Genomic DNA, 22,049 nt, shown 5'->3' on the forward strand with positions numbered 1-22,049 from the left:
GCCACAGGAAACTAACATAATCACCTTGGAAGTTGTGTCTTAGTTTTTTCTCTCCACTCACTACTACAACTTCTGTGCCTGTCGGGAAACTATCTTTGCTGACTTGCCAGTAATTATTCTTATCTGTCAAGTTTAATAAGTGTGGGTCCCTATTAGGACCAACATAATCATAATAAACTATAGGTAAAGGAAAAATAAGGATTACATACATTTTACACATGCAGGTTCTGTGAGTCAGAGGAACTAATAACTAGTTCAAGGACAAACAGTAACTGTTATAACTGATTCAAATATCGATTTAGACAACACAAGTGACATTGTTCTTTGCACTACAATTGCAGATATCACAAATTACAACCCATTAAGTGATGGCCATACATATTTTATGTAAAATATATTTATAAATTCTTACCCAGCCAACCAATATACCAATCTCTTATCCTGAGACCTAGACATAAATACAGTGGTGATGTCATGAATGATAAAGCTCCGTGGATTCCATCCTCAATATGGTCATGAGCAACTTGAACTCCAGCATTTTGAAGTCTTGAAACATACGTAAGTCCGTCATCTCTCATGAGATCATACTGACAGGTAAGAATACAGGTCGACGGCAAATTCCGTAACTGGGAGTCATTGGCCAGCAACGGTGATGCCCTCATATCCATAAGTGCCGAAAGTGAATAACTAGACTTTCCAAGAACTTGTTCCATATGAACGTGGTCCTTTCTATACTTCTCAGGCAAGAGATTACTCCAGTTGACAAACTTGAAGAGATGTCTTGATTCCAGAGGCATATATTGGTTTCTTGTCATTGCCTGGGGAAATGTTTCATCCTTGGTGAGATATAAACTTACGAGTTTCACGGCTACGTTCCTGGTCAGAATTATACCATGCTCATTTTCTCGGTGAGACGGCAAATAAGAATCAATTACCTGTAAGGTCGGGTAAAGTAAAGCTTGTATCTTGATTTTATGCTTTATTTCAAGATCATTCTGCACCTGAAAAAACATGATGATAGCCTGTGAGACAAAGAATTCCAAAATACCAGGAGGAGGATATTTAATTTTAATAATTTAAGCAATCTTGAGATAAACAAACCTACATAAGTTGATGGAGATTAAAATTATTTTTACAATATTGATAATGTCTTTCAATGGCATCAAAAAATGTCAAGCTCGTTTCAACAGTCAAGTTTTAAAAATTTCAGTTATGTGTGTGAAAAAGAGAGAGAGATACAGACTTCCAGTTATAAAATAAATAAATTCTATGCATATCAAGTGCAGCATGGTGACCTAGTAATACTGTGTTGTGTATTTGAAAGTTGCTAAGAGAGTAAATCTTAAAAGTTCTCATGATAAGAAAAAAACTTATGATTGCGTGTGGAGATAGATGTTGACTAGACTTATTGTGGTGATCATTTCACAATACACACATATCAAGTCACTATGTTGTACATCTGGAACTAACATAATGTTAAATGTCAATTATGTCTCAATAAAATTTAAAAAAAAAAAAAAAGGCGTATAGCAGAAAGTGAGGCACTATGGGGCTGCTCCCAAGAGCAACTTGAGGGACTGGATGGAGCAGCCACAGTGAGCTCCTCCAGCTGATGTAGTGACAGAAGTAGCAGCAACCTGGCTCCATGGCCACAGTGACAGCACTAACTACGGTAAAATCTGCTTTAGCCAATCGGTGCCTGATCATCAGTTGAGGTGGTGCATAAAATGAGTTCGGTACAGTGGGCAACAGGGAAAAAAAGAAAGGGAGAGAGGAAGATAAATACATATAGTGATGTTTGTGTCAAAAATCACCAATGGAAATAACCTAAATATGATATTCCTGGGGGAAATTGACAGTATATATAGGTTTGTAAAAATTCTTGACTGAAAGTAACCAAAGTAAATGGAAGAAATAAATATAACTATTAAAATAATATTTTATTTTAAAATTTAAAAACTTAAAAATAATAATTTTTAATTTTTTTAAGTTTAACGTAAGATTATTTGGCTATTAATCAAAAGTTCCCAACATCTTACTGTCAATTTTGAGAAACATTATCCACAAGCAAAAGTATACAAGACAAGAAAAAAAGGAAGCCAATTGATCAGTAAGTTACCTTCTGAAAGAATAGTGAAGTGTTTGGGGAAAAAAAGAGTAAAATCATGAAAAAACCTTGTTGATCTTCACAACGTTTGACGTGCAAGGAGAAAATGAGGCATGTCTGACCAGGAGCCCTGTCTGCTCTCCAGAGGTGAAAGGCATCCTGAGGTCTCCCCTATACCCCTGCAGATGCAAGAAGAACCTTGAAATCGTCTCCAAGGGGCAAGTGACTCAGCTACAGAGTGGCAGCTGAGACAATGGCATCTGGACAATGAAAACCCTGCTGCCGCTGTAAAATGTTCAATAGAATGTGAAAAAATGATGGAAAATGAAATGAATGAATACTGCTGTTCAGTTTATAGTTTTTGTAGGCGGACGCTGCCCTTGGAACCAGAAGTCGTAGGGTATAAGAAGCAGTAACCGCTATAGAGAACAAGTAGTCCCAACAGTAACGCTGAATTATTGAACCATCTGTAGCTTAGTTCTTCTCTTCCAGACTCACACAGACTCAAAGACAACAGCTAATCAGAGAGCACAGGTCTAAATAAACGTTACAATTGAACCATCAACATTAGTACTGCAAAAGCCCCAAATGGACCTCCCAATAAAATGGACCTGAATCTCACATGAACGGATTTGTAGTCCTCATTCTGTGGGCAACTCATATGTACCTGAGAGCAAAACATATATACAGCATTCATCTCAGGATGTTATTACTGTAAAATGAACAAGAGTGAAAGTACAAAGTCAACAAAGTTGAGGGAACACATCCTGCTCGCGGTAATATCCTTGAGGTTTAGAAACCACAAGCTTTACTTAAATTGTCCATTTAAATTTTTATTACTTTTTCAGTCTAAGAAAGACCTTTGGGTAACTCAGTAATTAAAAGGTTATGAAAGATATTCAACAAACCCATCCTTATTCTTAATCTTTTTCAGTAATTAACATTATTTCAGAGAGAACACAATGGATATGATGCATTGGAACTTTCCATTTATACTTAAACACCGTTAATCCTAAATTTATGACATTTAAAGTAAAATTCTCCCATATGAATTATTCACTCTGTCCTTCCTTATTAAACTACCCAATTTGAATCTCTAATTGGTTTTTCAAGTTATAGGCCATTGCGACTGATAATATTGTCATCCAGAAACAAACAGTGACTACATAAACAGAGAGGGGGCAAAATGAATACACCCACATTCCTCTCAGGCAAACAGCAAAACCAACCTGATTCCAAATATGAATAATCAGTTGCTGCTGGCTCCAGTGGTGTGCAGGGGAGTGTCTTTATGTAACCTCTAAATTTTTCCACCAAGACGCATTAAGGATAATCTGTGAGATTGTGTTCTGTTACACAATGGGACAGGTTAAAGAAAGTAGCTAATCAGATAAAACATGTTGAAGAGAGGCAGAGGTCAACCCTGGGAGGAAGAAGACAGGAGGAGTACAGGCATGATATCAGGGTTTGGAAATATAAAGATTAAAAAAAAATTATTGTCCCGGATTCCAGAACACTCAGAGTCTAGGTGGGGATATGCACCCACAATGAATAGTAGGATACTCACACTACTGTAACTGTGTATAAACTGCTTCAGCTAATGTAAACGCAATGTAGAAGAGGTTTACCTGGAGATGTTTCTGGAGCTTAGGGAACATGCAGGTGGAGAAATCCATTTGGATATCTGGGTCTTGAGCCCATGACAGTGGTGTCAGTGGAAGGCACAGATTCGAGAGCCTTCAGCAGATAAATCAGAGCTGAGGCCGTGAGACCATGCAGAGAGTGGGATAAAAGACAGAATGAGCACAGGATGAGCCCAGGAAATACCAGATTTAAAGGAGTATACAGGGAAGGAGCTTGGCTCACACAAAGCTGGAAGAGGAGAACAAAGAGAGAGTGCTGTTAGACTTCGCGGGAAGAAAGAGTTTTCTAAGACAAAATTCGGCAAGAGTTTTAAATGAGGAAAAGAAGTTATAGAAAAGAACAACAATAAAAAATACCCTTGGACTTAGAAGAAAAGAGATCATCGACAAACTGCCATAGCAAGTGGAAAGGCATGGCCAGGGCAGAACACAGCGATGAGGGGAGGAGGGTGCTCATTCTGACTAAGTAGAAAAAGAGCATAATTTTCTTTTCATTGAAGTTGGGTCCAAGCAGACAGACTAGTGACAGGACAGAAGATTGGATAAAGGGTTAAGAGAGGCTTGCTAGCTTTGTCTTTCTTTTTTGTTTTGATTTTAAGATGAGAAAGCCTAGATATGATTACACGCTGAGGTAAAAGAGAAAATAAATTGAGAGGTTTTGAAGAAAGTGGAAAGAGAGGAAATAACATTGAGAGAAAGATCGCTGAGAAGGTGGGAGGTGGGGGGCAGAAATCCAGCAGAGGTGGCGGATGATTTTAGATTGTGAAAGGAACAGAGAAGACAGTGAACATGTAAACCTATGCAGAGGAATTTTGTTTGATGGTTGGTTGGTTGATTTGTCTGTTGGTTTTGGAAATAATACAGGATTTAAAAGAAGTGCATATCTGGTGGCCAATTGGTCATTATCTCTTTAAGAAAATATATTTCACTTCATACACAGTAGACTTAAAATTAAACTTGTGAGTCAAAACTAACTCAAGTTGGAGGTCTCTTGGGGGAGAGAGGGAGACCAGGGAAAGAGAGAGAGAGAGACAGAGAGCTAGAGAGAAATTCTTAAAATATTACTCTTTATCTGCCAAACATGAATGTCTCTGACCTTTAAACTTCTGTGTAAAAAAAACTGGCTACTTAAGGAAAATAATGCCTCCTCAAAAGCATGCTCAACATAATCATGGACCAACTGGAATCTAAAATTCTATAGCATTAAAACAGATATAGCTCCTTCATCTCTGAGGAGTTCACATCAAAAGGGAAGCATGTTAAGTTAGTGGCAAATTAATTACATAATTGTGAACTACTATTCCCCAATGAGGAAGAAAACAATTAACCCAACCCTGAAAAAAACAAAATTATGACGGTTGAATTTCCGATGTTAGGCTGGAGCAAATCAACTTTCTCATCTACCAAATTGACCTCCATCTGTCACTTCAGGGTAAGGCAACTTTGCTGTCCCAGTGTATCAGGAACAGCTTTCAAATGTTAAAAGGTAATCATTTCAAAGTCCTATACACTGCAGACTTAACTTGCATTCTTGATAAGGGTGTTTTAGTTCTACAGACCTGCGGAAGTTAGCCAATCTTTTATTTAATCTGGCAGTCTTATTGAGATATGCTTTTCCCCAAGATGAGGGTGTACCTCCCAAGACAAGTTCCTTTCCCTGGACACGTGTCCCACTTGCCGAATATAGGGAGAGAAATCTATTCCTGATTGGCCCGTAATAGAAGATGTGAGGAATCTCTCAGTCTTAGGAGAGGGTTACTCAGTTCAAGATCTAATAAATGGTGACAGAGACCAACCTGGGAGTACACAGTGGCTTCTGCAATTCATCTTGATTTGGTTAGTACAGATGGACAGAAGATTCCAGAGCAGTGGTGATGCAAGTTTCAAAATCACCAAGGACAGATATTTCTGCTTTCAGTGGATTTCAGGTAGTCTGTATAACACTGAAATGCTGTGATTACATAGAGAGAAACAACAAAAATGGCTGAAACTAGCATACATACTACTATGCACGCTACCATGTGCAGGGGTGCTGAGTGTCAGCCAAGTCTCTTTAAAGCATCATCATTAATTATAGTTTCTGATTAATATTTACTAGTATTACTGTTTTGTAAAGAAAATTTTAAAAATATCTTAAAGTGTCTAACATGGAAGCTCACATGTGACCATAGAAATATACCAAAGAGGTGCCATAGAAATATCGTTGTAAATCAGATAACAAGTCAACGTTACCACTTTATGACAAATGATCCGAATTAGTAGGAATGGTATATTCAGAAAGGCCAAAACTATAAACTATAGTAAATACAGATAGCTTATATCACAGATTCCTTTATAAATTACCTATACTGTAATACTTCCATAGTTTTTAAAAATTAAGGAAAGTGGGACTTAATAATTACTTCAAAGTATAAAATCAGTTCACATTATTTTCTAAAATTAAGAAGATAGTTATGACCCTAAACAAATAAAAGCAATGCAGAGATTACTTTAAAATAAAATTGGATGAAATGGCCATGAAATTGGATTTAAATGCTATGATTAAATTAAAAATATTTGTTCTTCTTGATTAAAGATTAAGAAACTATGTCCAGAAAAGTCTCCTTTACTGTAGTCACCATCCGGATCATTGTGACCGGCAAGCAACATTAGTGATTTTAGAACACATTATGTGGTGTTGCCAGAAGATCTCTGAATTGTAGGTGAAAGATTTTCATACCCTTTTAATAATGGAGATATAATTTAAAAATGGACTAAGTCCGCAAAAGAAAATTATGGATCTATTTGTCCTCCTAATCCATGAGAATATCCTCTTATATTGTGAGTTCTATATGAAACAATGAGTCATTTTTTGGTGTCCATATAGGAAAAACAAATCTAATGTATCCACTTGAAGTCTTCTCAGAGTCCACAACAATATTGATCTCTCAGTGTGTATTCATACTGAAACTCAGTTCTTCAAGCTATAAATCTATAACATATTATTGATCACAGGGTCATGAGACTGAAAAAAAACAGGTTTGTCATAATTACAAAGTAAAAGTTGATTCTGGTTTATGCAATCAAGCATAAACCAAGTGCAGGGAATAAAACTTTTTGATGAAAATATAACTCACGTAGAAAGTTTGGCAGAACATGAAGAACAAGTAATTTAAAATACGATCATAAAAATAATAAGAAAGAGCAAAGAAAACCATCTTTTTATGTCATGTAAGCTTACTGAGTTCAGATGCCATACTTTCAGCTGTAACAATATCTTTGAACAGAAAGATCTGCGAGTTAAATAGATAGTCTATTCCTGTATAATTAAATAATTCAAAGAATAGAATAATGTCAAATTTTAATTCACTTCAAGAGAACAATTTTTATTGCCCTAAACATTTTATTGAGAATTGCATCTGGTTTTGGTGGCTGTGTTAATATTCAGGATTGCCCTGCTGGAAAGCTATAAGTCCAGTCTTCACATCTTAATAAATTTCTATGGCTACATCTAATCATCATTTCAAAAGCTTTCTTCACCTACAAAGCCAAGCAAATATTAAATTGCACAAGCAGAGATCATAGGTGTGGCAAGGTGTTGCTTGATTATTATTCGGGAATTGTTGGACAGTTTTCAGAATCTCTACATCCACAAAACCAGTTTTAGATAAAATTCCAGGTCAGATTGCCCTATGACCTGGCGGAGCAATTAGTATAATAACCTCAAAGCAGGACAGTCTCCGATTTTCATTCCCCATCACTCTCCCCACTCCACCCCAGCAAGATCCTTCAAAGAAGAGACGTATTATTTCAAATACCCAGCAAACTAGTTCAGGTTGAAAGAGCATCAGGAATCAATAATGGTTTGCAAACTTTCTTTTTGGCAATGACATTCTATTTTATTTTTTTCCCCTGAGAAAATGAATATAGAACTCTAAACAGCAAGGGGATTAAGGTGGACCATCTTGGGTTGAAGGGAGGCAGAGGGTGCAGAGCCAAAGGTGAAGCTTTGCCACCACTGCCACTCTGGCTCCACACAGGGCTTTGCATGTGTCTGTGGCGTTACAGATCAGTACACACATAAAGGCATATGTACATGTACTTGTACATAAGTGCTTGTGTGTATATATATAAATATATATACATATCTGCATGTGTATAGGTATATATAAAAACATAAATATGTGTGTGTGGATATATGCATATGTCTGTGTATATGTGTGTAAATGTCTGTGTGTCTGATCTTCTTCTAAGAGCTCTGACCCTGAGTATTGTATTTTCATACTTAAAAGGAAAGATTTTTTTTTTAAAAAAGAGGAGTTGGAATGCTTCCTAAATGATTTAATGAGGCCAGTACAACCCTTATATCAAAACCTGGCAAAGAACTTTAAAAAAATACAAATCAATCCCTCAAAAATCACACAATCTTTAATTTTAGCAAATGGAAAGCAGCAATATATAAAAATTTTAATTCATCATGACCAAGTGAGGCTCATGCCTGGAATGCAAGCATAATTTCAGATCTGAAAGTCAATTGACATAATATACCACATCAAAAGAATACAGGAGAAAAGTCACACGGTCATCTCAATAGATGCCTTAAAAATGTTTAGCAGATTCAATACCCATTTATGCAAAAATATGCGCAAGCTCGGAATAGAAGGAACTTCCTTAATATGACAAGAGCCAAATATGCAGAGCCTTCAGTTAATGTTATGTTTATTGGTGAAACATGGAATAATTTTCTCCTAAGATGTTGAGCAAGACAATTATATTCAATATTGTACTGGGGGCCCTGGCCAGTGCACTAATAAGGAAAGAAAAGCATATAGATTGGAAAGGAAGAATTTAAACTGTCTCTAGTTACAGCAGATATGATTGTTTGTGTAGAAAATCATAGGAAAAGTAAAAAAAAACCTACTAGAATTTATAAGTTAATCTTTCAAGGATATGATTGTAAGAGGCCAATGTAAAAATCAAATGTATTTCTAAGTACTGTCAATAAACATTTGGAAATATTATTTTAAATGAAATTTTCCAAAACAACTCAGGAATAAACTTGAGAGAAGATTTGCATCACTTCTACACTGAAAACAGTAAAATATTACTGAGGAAATTGAAGAGGACCTAAATAAAATTTGAGATATACCATGTGCATTATTAGAAGTCCCAATATCATTAAGAGGTCAATTCTCCCCAAAACTATAGATTGAATGCAGTACAATCCCAATGAAAATCCAATTAGCCTTTCCTTTTTGTAAATTGAAAAGACAGCCCAACATTTTAATGGAAAAGATACGGAGTACTAGAAACAATTTAGAAAAAAGAGCAAAACTATGGTCAGCGTAGTACTGGGATAAGGACAGACAATGTAGACCAATGGAACAGAAGAGACAATTCAGAAAGAGGTCATTAGATTATGGTCAGTTGATTCTAGATTCAAGCATCACTGTAACCCAATGAGAAAGGATGGTCTTCTCAACAAATTGCTAAGGAAGAATCAGGTATCTGTATGAGAAAAAAAATGATCTTCGACCTCTACTTCCAGCATAAAGACAAATATAATGTACCTGTTGAGTCACTGCTGCTGCTAAAGTGCCCCCACAACTGTCTCCTGAAATACGGATTCGGGTGGGATCCACTTCATATTTTGTAAGAACTGTATCCTGAAGGAAAATCTTGACTGCAGCGAAGCTATCTTCAACTGAGCAGGAAAACGGTGTTGAGGAGCTAGTCTGTAGCTTTAAAAAAGTACACTTTATTTAGACAATTTTTTAGGGTACCATTTATGTAGCTTTCAAATACAAAATAGACATAATTTGACACCAGGCTTTGTTATTTAATCTTCCCAAAATCAAACCTGAGTTTTCTCTAACTCCCTGTTAAGTCAAACAAGGAAAATTGGTGTAAAGGTCGTCAACCTCGTATCTCAGGTCCATGGACAGCATTGCGCGTGAGGAGTAAGGAGAGTGCTGAGAACTCCCTGAGGTTGAAAGCGTCATTTTCAGTCCAAGCACATTGTGGATGGGAGACACTCCACAGCTTACGTCGTACTCTCAGTGGAACTCCAGATCCAAACATTTAAAACATTAGTGGAGAAGCACCGTGGACGTTTGAAGGCAGCGGCCCTGAGAGCACATTCTAGGCAAGTGTCCTGTTTCTTCAGCGTCATTTAGATAAAAATTCTACATGCTGGCAATGCACGTGCCTCGTGATGGATAATGCTCAGGAGTTGATTCTAGATAAACATTGTGAAAGATAAATAACATCTAAATATGCTAGGGAGCTTGCTTGTTCTGGTAAATTCATGTGTGAGGCACACTATCACACCATTCTTTCAATGGCTACAAATGGATTTTTTCCCTACACATGTGGGCCAGTGAAATCAGGAGAATACCTCTCTTAATCTATTCTCAGAGCTAGGCTTTTTCTTTCTGTTCTTCAGAATGCTGAAATTTGTCGAGATCTGTACTTAACATTAAACATTGGTGAGATGATCGTTAAAATTTTATTATAAACTGTATGTATTGAGAAAATCCTAAACAAAGTGTAACTTAAACATTAAAAAAATTAACAAACATTTACAAACATTAACAAAATTAAACAAAAAGATGTTGGTATCTATTACTTTGAATGCAGTTGATTTAGACTTTTAGGGCAAAGAACAACAGAAATCATAACGATTTGATAGACTGTATAAGCCAAGCACAAACACATCACTATAGCAAAATGGATTTAAAATGATAAGATTTAGATTACTTCACAAGCTATGGAGGTAAAAAGAAGAATATCCTAATATTATAAATTAGAAATATCCCTAAAAACAGGAAGTTCTTCTAGGTTATGTAAGTAACCATAACGACAATGATGGCAATCACTCTTTAGATGATGAAATTTTTATTCTAATTTTTTCTCTAACCTTCCATAACTTCCTACCTAAAAAAAAAAAAAAAAAACTACATCAGAATGTCTTCTAAGCAATATTGGATTAAAAATCTCTAAGTATGTTTTTGTTACTAGGGAAGAAGTGGAAGAAAAAAAATTCCTCCTGAGGATGTCAGCTTCAGAAATCCAGTCTATACTAGTGTAAGAAAATTCTGAACTGTCCTAAAACATTCTAGTATGTTCTAGCAAAATCCAGAATGTAAGATCACTTTCCCTGAGAGTGGCTTAACATTCTCAGCTGATCCCTTCTACATTACTCCGAACAAGAATTATTCTGCAATAAAACATTTTATTATTAGCCCAAATACAACCGAACATCCCAATCATGTAATAATTTATTTATTTCCTCCTGTCTAGTTAGGTTACTTGGGGCACAAGTAGGGCCTTATAGTTTTATGTGTCTAGAGCAACAGTGTTTCCAAAAATGGTCACTCTGGGCCGTCACTCAGAGATTCCCATAGTCACAGGAGAATAATGAGATACTGGACTCCTTTGAGGAATGGTCTATATTGCCATGGTGACAAATAAAATACATTAATTAAAAAAATTGTATTTGAGGCAGAGCTGACTTGATTTGGAAATCAAATGTCTACTTGGTGAAGGCAAAAGCCATTCTTTGGCAAGTAGCCAAAGAAAATCATTCTCTTACTCCACTCCCACAACAACAGCATCACATGTGTGTGCCGTCCATCTGTTCAGGAGGTCATAAGCTGTCTGCTCTGAAATGAAGAAATAAATGTCAAAGTACTCCCTGTAATTAAAAAACAACAGAAATGTTACAGCTATGAACTTGCAAATAAACGTGATTTGTAAGTATTACAAGGAAACTTTTTTCCACCGGTTTCTAGGTGAGGGACCTGAATCAGCATGACAGGGTCTACAGGAGTGTCTCTCCAGCCACTCTCTCCAGGGGAGATAAGATGACGTGGCTAGTTGGTGTTTTGGGGAGGAAAAACTAGGCTTGCCCATTCCGATTTTCTCTTGACATCTGCTGTCTGCACACAGTGCTCCTCCAAGGACCCCTGTGGCCTGGGCCTTCTGCCCTCCGCTGCTGCTCCAGGCAGCAAGGCTCACAGGGAGGAGGCAGGGGTCGGGCAGCAGGGCCAGCCACCGCAGATGGGTACTCTGTCTAACTAAAGATGATGCATCAACAACACTTAATATGCATTCTCCAAAGCCTTCCTAGAAATAATGGTTATGTGTTGACTTTCATTTACTTGAATTCTGTGTATAATCTTTCAACTGGTTTAGAGCTCAGGGGAGAAAGAAAGTACTAATAGATGCATTGACTCTCCAAACTACAACACTCGATAACACAGTTCCTCAAAACCTCTATTTTCTTCTAATACACCACATTATGAAATGGTCCAAAAACCTTTGCATTTCAGATAGAGTCTAAGGAAAAGGAACTAGATCTTGATACAGCCTCTGGCAAGTCAGTGTGTGGACTTAGACGTACATATCCATCCTGGCATGCTTGGCACACAAGCCATCGGCTCTCCCTGCAAAACACACACACACACACACACACACACACCCCTCTCTGCGGGTACTCTCCCCAATTTACCAGTGCCCTGGCCACAACACCTTGTCAAATCTGTGATGTCTGCTATTACTTTATTTACTACAAGATTCTAGAAATTCAGAGAATTCTAGAGTTGTGATCCAATTCCAAACTTTTCTAAGGCATCTTCCTGCATAGTAGCAAAACTTCAAATTAAAAGCTAATTCAATACTGGATGTGTAGCAGCCTTGAAAATAGAAAAGTAAATCACCTAGTCTTTAAGTAGAAAAATAATATTTTCATTAAAAATTGAGGTGATAATTTGCAAGAAAAGGCAATGCATAGATGAAGACCAAAGTGTACAAGATATAATAACCCTCTGACCCTCATGTTTAAAGCCCTTCAATGATACATTTCAAACCTGTCTTCATTTTTATCTCCCAATTCTTTTTCACTTATTTTACAACGAAAGTCAGTTTAAGTTTTTTGTTTCCCATTCTCTATCTCAAACTGTCTGAGTGCACACAATATTTACTGATATATGACACCAAGCAAAGGTAGAAAGACTAATTTTGTCAAAAAGAGGCAACACGTCTTCCTCTGAGACTATTAGAAAGATGTGAGCTACAGATGGGCGTGATTGACAACAAATTCATAGACTGGAGGGCTTCAGCTAGGGATGAAGGGTTCAAACATTTGAGGGCGTACAATCCCTCATATTCTCTGCTTCCTCCGAAATAACACCAACCTTGATCTCTAGCTGACTGGGAGGGCCTAGGAGGCCTGGAGTGACACAGACTCAGAATAGTCCTTGACAGGCACTAGAGATAGAGCTGACTAGATCCGTGGGCAGGATGTCTAAGCCAGAGCAGGCCCACGGGTGGCACCGGTTACCAGCAGAGGTCCAGGGTAGTGTAGAACCCAGATCAGCAGCAGCAGTAACTGGAAACTAATTCAAAATGCAAATTTTCAGGCCCCACTCTTGACTTATGAATCAAAAATTCTGCAGGTGGGGCCCAGCAATCTTTTAAGAAGCCATCTAGCTGATTCTGAAGCATGAAAATTTGAGAACCCCTGTCTTAAGGCTTAATACCTACTGGCAGTAGAAAACAACCATTCTTCTCCTCCTGGTCACAGTGTGATATTTTCAGGTTCATTCGAAATCTTTGAGAATGAAAACAACCTTTTTATGAGGACTTCCTGAAGGTTATACAAAACACCTACTTCCCTGGATACTCTGAAATTCACCTCTAGATCACATCCCAGAGAGTCTTTACTTTTACTGCATCATATTACCTGCTCCTAGAATTGCTCTTACTAATTATATGTCTTGAAGTCTTGCTATCAGCCTCTACTTATAAGAATGATATAAAAATCAATAGCTGACTGTGAGAAGAGTTTGAAGATGTTTATCATAGAATAGAAAGTCTTTTTCTAAAGCCCAAGAGCTGGATTTCTCATCTCAGTGTTAGAAATTATCCAGTTTTGTATTCTGTAATTTTTACCTTGTAGACTGTAAAAAGAATAAGACAAACATGACAGAGGGGCCCTGTTTCCCCAGGCCCTCTACATTTGCCCCTTGTTTCTACTACATCGCTACCTACCTTCCCCACACTATGAACGTTGAGTAGCTAATAAAACATAAGGCTGGCAAAAGCAATACTCTTGTCACGGTTTTCACGATTTTACCAACCAATCGAAGCACAGGACACGAACACAGGACCGACCCCCAACCACGAGTTCTCGTTAAAGTTGAGTGCTGCTGCCTGAACTCAATTTTTCCCAGCCTATAAAAACCATAACCCTGGGCCGGCCCCGTGGCTTAGCAGTGATCTGCTACTGGCGGCCCTGGTTCGGATCCTGGGCGCACACTGAGGCACCGCTTCTCCAGCCATGCTGAGGCCGAGTCCCACATACAGCAACTAGAAGGATGTGCAGCTATGACATACAACTATCTACTGGGGCTTTGGGGGAAAAAAAAAGGAAGAGGATTGGCAATAGATGTTAGCTCAGAGCCGGTCTTCCTTAGCAAACAGAGGAGGATTAGCATGGATGTTAGCTCAGGGCTGATCTTCCTCACAAAAAATAATAATAATAATAATAATAAAAACCATAACCCTTCCTCAATTGAGAAGCCACGTGGTCTTCAAATGCTCCCTGAGGCCTTCAACTGAATAAAGTCTGTAATCTCTATTTGAGTCACCTAAATCATTTTCTTCTGACAAAATCACTGTGAAATTTGTAACTGACTATGGTTTTTTCCAATATGCTAGGGAGGAGAAAACTATAAAGCCAAAATTGCAGCCTAACCATTTTAGCATTTTGTACATTAAACTGAGTCTTTGCCTCATTAATTTTCCATGTTTATTTTCTCTTTGACTAATCCTCATTGCTAATGTCTGGTTAAGTGTAGCTTGCTGTATTGCAGATATCTTTATAAGGGTCTCAAATTATTTAGAACCAAATGGGACTTAGAGAAAGACAAAATGTAAAAAAAAAAAAAATTCATTAGTTACCTGTGTATCTTTCCTCAGTTCTAGTCATTTGTTTAATCTTATGATGGGAATTAAACAGAACAGTGGCCCCCAGATACCAGCACCATTCTATGATGGAGTTTTCATAAAGGTAAATTTGTCCATGTTTTTGTTTTGAATCTGCAACATATGCCTCTTAGAATCATTACCTGAGATAAGTAAGGAAACTGGACTTCCCAGGAAGAGCTCATTCTTGCCTAGTTTTGTTTGTGTTTTCCTTTTAGAATCAAGACTAGGGCCAGCCCTGTGGCTTAGCGGTTAAATGCCCGCCCTCCGCTACTGGCGACCCAGGTTCGGATCCTAGGCGTGCCCCGATGCACCGCTTCTCCGGCCATGCTGAGGCTGTGTCCCACATACAGCAACTAGAAGGATGTGCAACTATGACATACAACTATCTACTGGGGCTTTGGGGGCGGGGAAGGAGGAGGATTGGCAATAGATGTTAGCTCAGAGCCGGTCTTCCTCAGCAAAAAGAGGAGGATTAGCACGGATGTCAGCTCAGGGCTGATCTTCCTCACAAAAAACAAGTAAATAAATAAATAAATAAATAGAATCAAGACTCGCAAGCATTCTAACCTTTACCACTGTGAGCATATTGTTATCAGCAACTACAAACTTGATCTTGTAGCAACCAACAGCATATGCTTATGATGTCCCATTTAAAATATTTGCATCGCTTCAATGTTTCTGCTCCTGAATATATTCTGACCCCAAAGAAAAAAAGTTTTACTAATTGACTTGTTCATGTCCTACTTTCGTTTGATATAAGTTCATTCAATATAAAAGCCGAGAAGAAGAAAATCATTACCAAAAAACAAAACAAAAACAGAAGTCATAATTTCCATATTTTTTTGCCCAATCTATGTCTCTGTCTATCTCTCTATTAGATATCTAACATCAGGCCAGCCCTGTGGCGTAGCAGTTAAGTGCACACTGTTCCGATGCTGGTGGCCCGGGTTCCGGTCCCGAGCGGGCACTGACGCACCGCTTGTCAGGCCGTGCTGTGGCGGCGTTCCACATAAAGTGGAGGAAGATGGGCACGGATGTTAGCTCAGGGCCAGTCTTCCTCAGCAAAAAGAGGAGGATTGGCATGGATGTTAGCTCAGGGCCAGTCTTCCTCAGCAAAAAAAAAAAAAAAGATATCTAATATTTATAGCTATACTTATACATAGTATACATATAAGTATGTATATACGGATGTATACAAAGTATGTATATTTATATAAAATAGTTCTTACATCAAAAACATACAGCCAGTTATACTTTTTTCTTATATAATGAACTTACTGAAACTTCCAAAACAAAAAGCACCACCGTGAGTATAGACTACAGCTTGTCTTGGGGTTTCTGACTTTCTCTTTGGCAGGTACAGACGTACTGGAATGTCACTAAGTGCTGTATCAGTCACTGTGTTGTATTCATCTGAAAGCAGTTGAGTATAGTCCAGCCTGAATATCATAGACAGAAACTCTTCATATCTCATAATACCTATATTTTCAAAACATGTGGCCTGTAGGAGCAAAACAAAATTAAACATTTTCATCTTTAAATAACATCAAATGCATATAAGGAGAAAACAAAAAAACATAAACAAAATAAATAAACAGATGTTTGCAAAAATTATTTCCAAATACTACTGTATAGATCTTATTGCCTATCCTTGTTGCCTTTGTAAAATCTCAAGTATTCTGTATTTTAGATTAATAACAATGTCACTGAAAAGCTGTCAATTGACTGGCAGTTTTTTAATGCATATTATAATTATTTCTTGATTGTAAATTCTTGTTTGAAAAGTTTCCAGGTCTTATAACACCTTTTCTTTTTCATAGGCATGCTGTCATATTTTCCTTTTTTTATTGTTCATTTTATTTAATCTAAAATTTTAAGTCATCTATGACCACGCTACTAATGAGTCAAATATCCTGTTTTTTAACTCCAAATACATTTTGTGTCCTTGGGCCCCCCCACCCACCCGCACCCCTAAAATCCCGTATGTGACATCATTGAAGAAAGCTGTCCTTGGTCTTTCTAACCAGCTTCTCTAGCACATTTGTGACATGTCACTGAACGGTTTACTCAAAAGAAAACTTTAAAAATTACGTGGTCGATAGTATATTAAACAGCTTTTATTACCACAATACTACAATTATTCCAAAGAGTTTAAGGTTACAGGGTCTTCAAGAACATCTAATCCCTACACATTAATGATAGGGAACGATGCAGAAACTAAGTTGCAGCCAGTGAATGTCACAGCCAACTCTGCACCCATTTTTCTAGACCAACCTCTTATACTACCACTTACTGGCCGCATGCCCTTAAGCACATTACTCTCTGGACTTCAATTTCCTTATCTATACAATTGTAATGATAATAACAAATCCCTCGGTGGGTTGTAGTAGGGTTTAAGTGAGTTGGACTTTTAACACACGTAGAAGAGTACCTGGCACATGTAAGGATTCAATGAATCTTGTCTTATTATTTAAGTATCCTTCACTAAGAAGAATTCTTAAGTATTTTCATGCTAATTGAATATAATCAAGTAGAGCATCTCTTAAAGCAAGTTTTTGGTAAATGGGTAAATTAGGTTAATTCTTCATTTGGTGAATTGGCTTTTAAAAGATTTTTGCCAAATTGCCTTGTTTCTCGTTTCCCAGATATTTTCTATTTTGAGCAGATACTTAAGTATTTTTCAAATGATAAAAGGTACCACTTTAGAGAGTATTTTGTGCTCTTCTAGCATACATGATCTTTAATTCTCAGAGAAATCCTGCAAAGTACTTATTATTAGTATCCCCATTTTATACGTAAAAATTGTACAATGAAGGGTTAAAGAAATTTTTCAGGATTGGACATGCTTTCTTCTACCAAACTCCACCTTCTGATTTAACATATGACTGCATAGTAATGCATTCGTTTCTGAAGGCCACTTTACCAAGATCTTTAAATTTCACTTCCTTTTCATGTGTTAAAAAAAACCAGTTTTTCTTACTGACATCACAACTTTGAGTTACAAAATTCAGTACTGACAAGAATAAAATTGTTTGCCGTAGAACCAAAGACTGTTAATTTTTCTAGAATAATCTTTAAAGTAATTACGTGTGTGCTTTTCTTATTATATTTTTTGATATAAAGGGCAATCCATTTACAATATCAAATACATAAAGTGCATAATTTTATTATAGATGGAAAATGGCGAGAATAACTTGTAGCTGGGAAAGTAAGAGTGGAATTTTAGAGTTGGATGTTGTGCTAATGTTATAATTTTGGTGATAATATCAATATCAGTCATCTGAGTTTTAAATACATATGAAATAATCAAGGAAGGTAACAGCACTTTCTATGTGGAGGTGACATTTGCTTACCCACATATTCTTTCATTTTATGTAAATTCAAGGAGTAAGAGCATTGGAGAAAGAGACAATCATGGTGAAGGGGAGCCTCTAGAAGTGATCAGAGAGGAAAATATCAGGACTTAGCAGACACAGACAGGAGTTGCTGTGGTTTCACAGAACTGTTGTCTGCTGTACAAAGCACCGGGGGACAGCCTCTCCCTCTTATATCACGGATTGCTGTCTCTTCTCTGATCAGCTGCTGCTGTTGTTGCCTTCTCCTTTCAGCCTCCTAATGTTACTGCCATCAAAGAACATTCCTGGGAGCCACCTGGTTTGGCAGAGAGTATGGTTTTGAGATGAGGAAAATCCTAGCTTCAAATTCTGGTGTTGTCACTTTCTAGCTGCATGAACTCTTCAGAGCCTCTTTTTCTTTCTCTATAAACTGGTAAAAACAATTGGAGTATAGTGGGGATGAGTAGAGGTACATATTATAGAAAGCCTATACATTCGAAGAGCTCAAAAATGTTAGTTTCTAACCGTATCTCCCCTTACCAAGGAGCTGTTTTTGCTTGAACTCATAATCCATTCTGCATATTCCAAGTCAGACAATCTCTGAAATTCAGCAATTTAAAACTGAAGATGAGGGCCGGCCAGGTGGTTAAGTGCGCATGCTCCGCTACTGGCGGCCTGGGTTTGGATCCCGGGTTTGCACCGACACACCGCTTCTCCGGCCATGCTGAGGCCGCGTCCAACCTACAGCAGCTAGAAGGATGTGCAACTATGACACACAACTATCTACTGGGGCTTTGGGGAAGAAAAAAAGGAGGAGGATTGGCAATAAATGTTAGCTCAGAGCCGGTCTTCCTCAGCAAAAAGAGGAGGATTAGCACGGATGTTAGCACAGGGCTGATCTTCCTCACAAAAAAAAAAAACAAAACAAAAAACTGAAGATGAGCAAAGGGAAGCCATTGAAATAGTAAGAGCCCCACATTAACATCAAACAGGTACAATCATTAATGTTTACGTGTATACTATAAGATAATTATGGGACTAGGTTGTCCCTGAAAACTCAAATGTAAGTCAAGTTATTTCATAAACTTCAAAGTTTTTCCCTTCAATAATACCATTTATTTTATGCATATCACAATATACGGAGTATTTACATTTAGACATAAACTCCTTGGAAGCAAGAATTCTATCTCACTAAGTTTTGCACAGATGCAGTAAGTTTTATTTACTTAGTTTTATGTAACTGATTTATCCTAACAAACAAACAAGCCATGATTAGTTTAAAACAGTAATTTAATAGACAGTTCATAGGTACTGATTTTTAGTCAAGAAGGCATCCCAATATCTAGGAGAAAAAATGTTAATCTTACCACAAAACTGCAAGTTTTAGTAACTGCATCCAAGGCCATTACTTTCCAGCATTCTTCAATGTTGCCCGGTACAGATACATAAACATGAAAGGCAAAGAAAACACAAAACAGCCCCAAACAGAGACCTTTGAACCCCATAGTATCCCTTTTCCAGCCTCTTCACAGTGCCGAGATTAAAATTTTTCCGTAAGTAGCAGACTACTAATAAGTAGCAGAACAAACGCAGACTGCGAATCCTTTCAGGCAATATGTTTACCTGAACAACTGGAGGCTAATATTCAATCCAAATATCACAGCTCAGTAGTAACTTGTTTTGCAGGTACACAGACTCTGAGACAGATGTGGTAATTTGTCAATTCTTGCCTATATTATTAGCATGCAGTTAAAAATTCCCACAGTGCTTCTTCACCCCAGGATGCCATCACCATTTCAAAACAACTTTATCACTAAGATATAAGTTAGAGCCTAAATGACAGCTCTGAAGAAACCATGAAGTAAAATTTTGTGATTGGTTCATTGCAATGTTTGGTAAGAAGTTTAAAAAAAAAGTTATCTGATATTTAATCAAAATCCAGGCTAATGCCATTAATAGGGATTACTAACCATGTTAACAAACCCTGTTTGTTGTGGTGCACCAAGCTTTGGGCCAAAAGATAGGGGATGTAGGGTCTTGTCCAAGTTCTATCATCATCCAACTAGAACTTTTTAATAGACTGAAGCACACAAGGCTCGGTACCAGTATCTCAGAAAACATTCTGTTTTTTTAAAGAATTACACAGTGACTCTGTTCATATGGTTAAGTGGTAAATATTTAAAATTAATCTGCATCAAAAATTTAGCCCAGGGTGGCAGGAAATATCAAGCACAAATATTGGACTCATGCCTGCGGCAACCTTTGAGCCTGAAAGAGATCTGTCCATAAAGCTGATCACCTGGAAGTTCTTTAGAGATGCAAAGAACCGGAGATTTTCTGTCTGATATGTCAGGACCTAGTAAATAGATGAACAGTCACAGATCAATAAACCTACAATTCTCAAGCTCATCACCCGTAATCAGTACTTAGGGGAAGTAATTTTTAGTGATAGAATTCAATCCAATCAGGGGTCCAGTATAAGTATGCATTGGACCTCTTGAAAGCGTAAGTATTAACTCCAAAGCCTATCATAAAGTTAATTATTAAAATGTTTATTTTTATTCATCCTTGTTGCAGTCTTCCCTGAGTCCCCTAGGCGTAATTTAGTAATATAATTTATCATTCAAACTAGAACACTGCTAAAAGTGAAAGAGACACTTTTAATAATAACACACATAAATTGGAACTCTCCTGGACAAACTGGGACTTACAATCTTATCCTAATTATAACTCTTTCATCAAATTTAATTTAATTTGTGTGCTTGCCTTCTCAAGCAAGGAAGACACCGTACTTTTTTTTATCCTTGTAACCTCTAACTGCTCAATGCTTTGCGTGTACAGATACATTTTATATAAATTAATGGATGTCCTGGTTAATTGATTAATTAATGCCTAAGGATACTAAGAAGGGGAAATCTCAAATACACCAACAGCAATGGCACCTGGAACCTAAAATCAGGAATGGCCAACGATGACAAGACCAAGAGAAGGATAGAGCTAAGGTAAAGATAAACAAGTTCTCAGCCTTCACACCACCTCACACACACACACACAAATGAACAGAAGTTGGGGCTGGAGAAGAAAAAGGAATGACGTCAGGAAGCTAAATATTTGCCATAGCTGTGAGAAGATAAAGGTCCCAATCAGAAGTGTTTAGCAGATACAGCCAAGGTAGTATATACCAGGAAGTTCAGAGAAGGTGTCTGGACTCTTTCAAAAGCTAGATATCATGTGGCTGACATCATTCTTCCCACGTTTGAAAAGATGAGCACAGGTATGCGATGTAATGACGGAACTACTTTAATCAGATCAGAGAAGTTTGCCTAAGACATCGTTAGCAATCAAGAAATATTACCTGTTGTCATTGTCATTATTATTGTGAATATTATTTTCATTATTATTGCTGAGATCACAAAAAAGAGGTAACTTGAAAGCACAGGATCCTTCAAGAAGATCCATGTCTATGTAGTGGGGTTACAGGGGGACTTTAGATCCCTGACTACAGTCAAAGTTCAAAAGCTCCTGGGGAGCTAGAGAGAAAGATGCAGACAAAAAATGCCCCAAGAATTTGTCCACTTTGCAGTTCTGAGTTTCAGCCCTGGGTTTCTGAAAGTCTCTTATATTCGCAGTCTTCACATCCATTGGGTCACCATTGTTCAATATAGAAGGAGAACAGATCAGATGCACGACACAAAGAAGATGAAACTGACCCCATCTTCTCCCAGACTCCATGGCTATGAGTCTCTTCCGACTTCACAGAGCTGTCAGCAGCATCGTTCCGTGGCCACCTTTAATTTTTATCTTGTTTTACTCACTAAATGAAAGAAGGACAAGGCTTTTACGTGTATATAGTTTGGTTTCTCCATGTTTGGCTTTTGGTTTGTGAGGTTATGAAGCACTGTGCACACAGTTCAGGACAGAGCGTGTTTATTTTAGTTTCCCCATGGGTTTTCATCACACAGTATCATTATCAGTCAACTTACATCTGTGGAG

At 37.5% G+C, this 22,049-nt stretch overlaps 1 protein-coding gene across 1 annotated transcript; it reads right to left on the reverse strand.

Moving 5' to 3' along the window:
• Positions 1-398: 398 nt before the first annotated feature.
• On the reverse strand, positions 399-19,561 carry LOC131410674 (arylacetamide deacetylase-like 2). The gene is given in 6 exon segments (XM_058548852.1): positions 399-1,001; positions 9,300-9,433; positions 9,436-9,470; positions 11,324-11,393; positions 16,000-16,222; positions 19,424-19,561. Coding segments are annotated over 6 exon segments (1,203 nt in total).
• Positions 19,562-22,049: the final 2,488 nt, after the last annotated feature.

The sequence above is a fragment of the Diceros bicornis genome, chromosome 2 (assembly GCF_020826845.1).
Source record: "Diceros bicornis minor isolate mBicDic1 chromosome 2, mDicBic1.mat.cur, whole genome shotgun sequence".
NCBI lineage: Eukaryota > Metazoa > Chordata > Mammalia > Perissodactyla > Rhinocerotidae > Diceros > Diceros bicornis.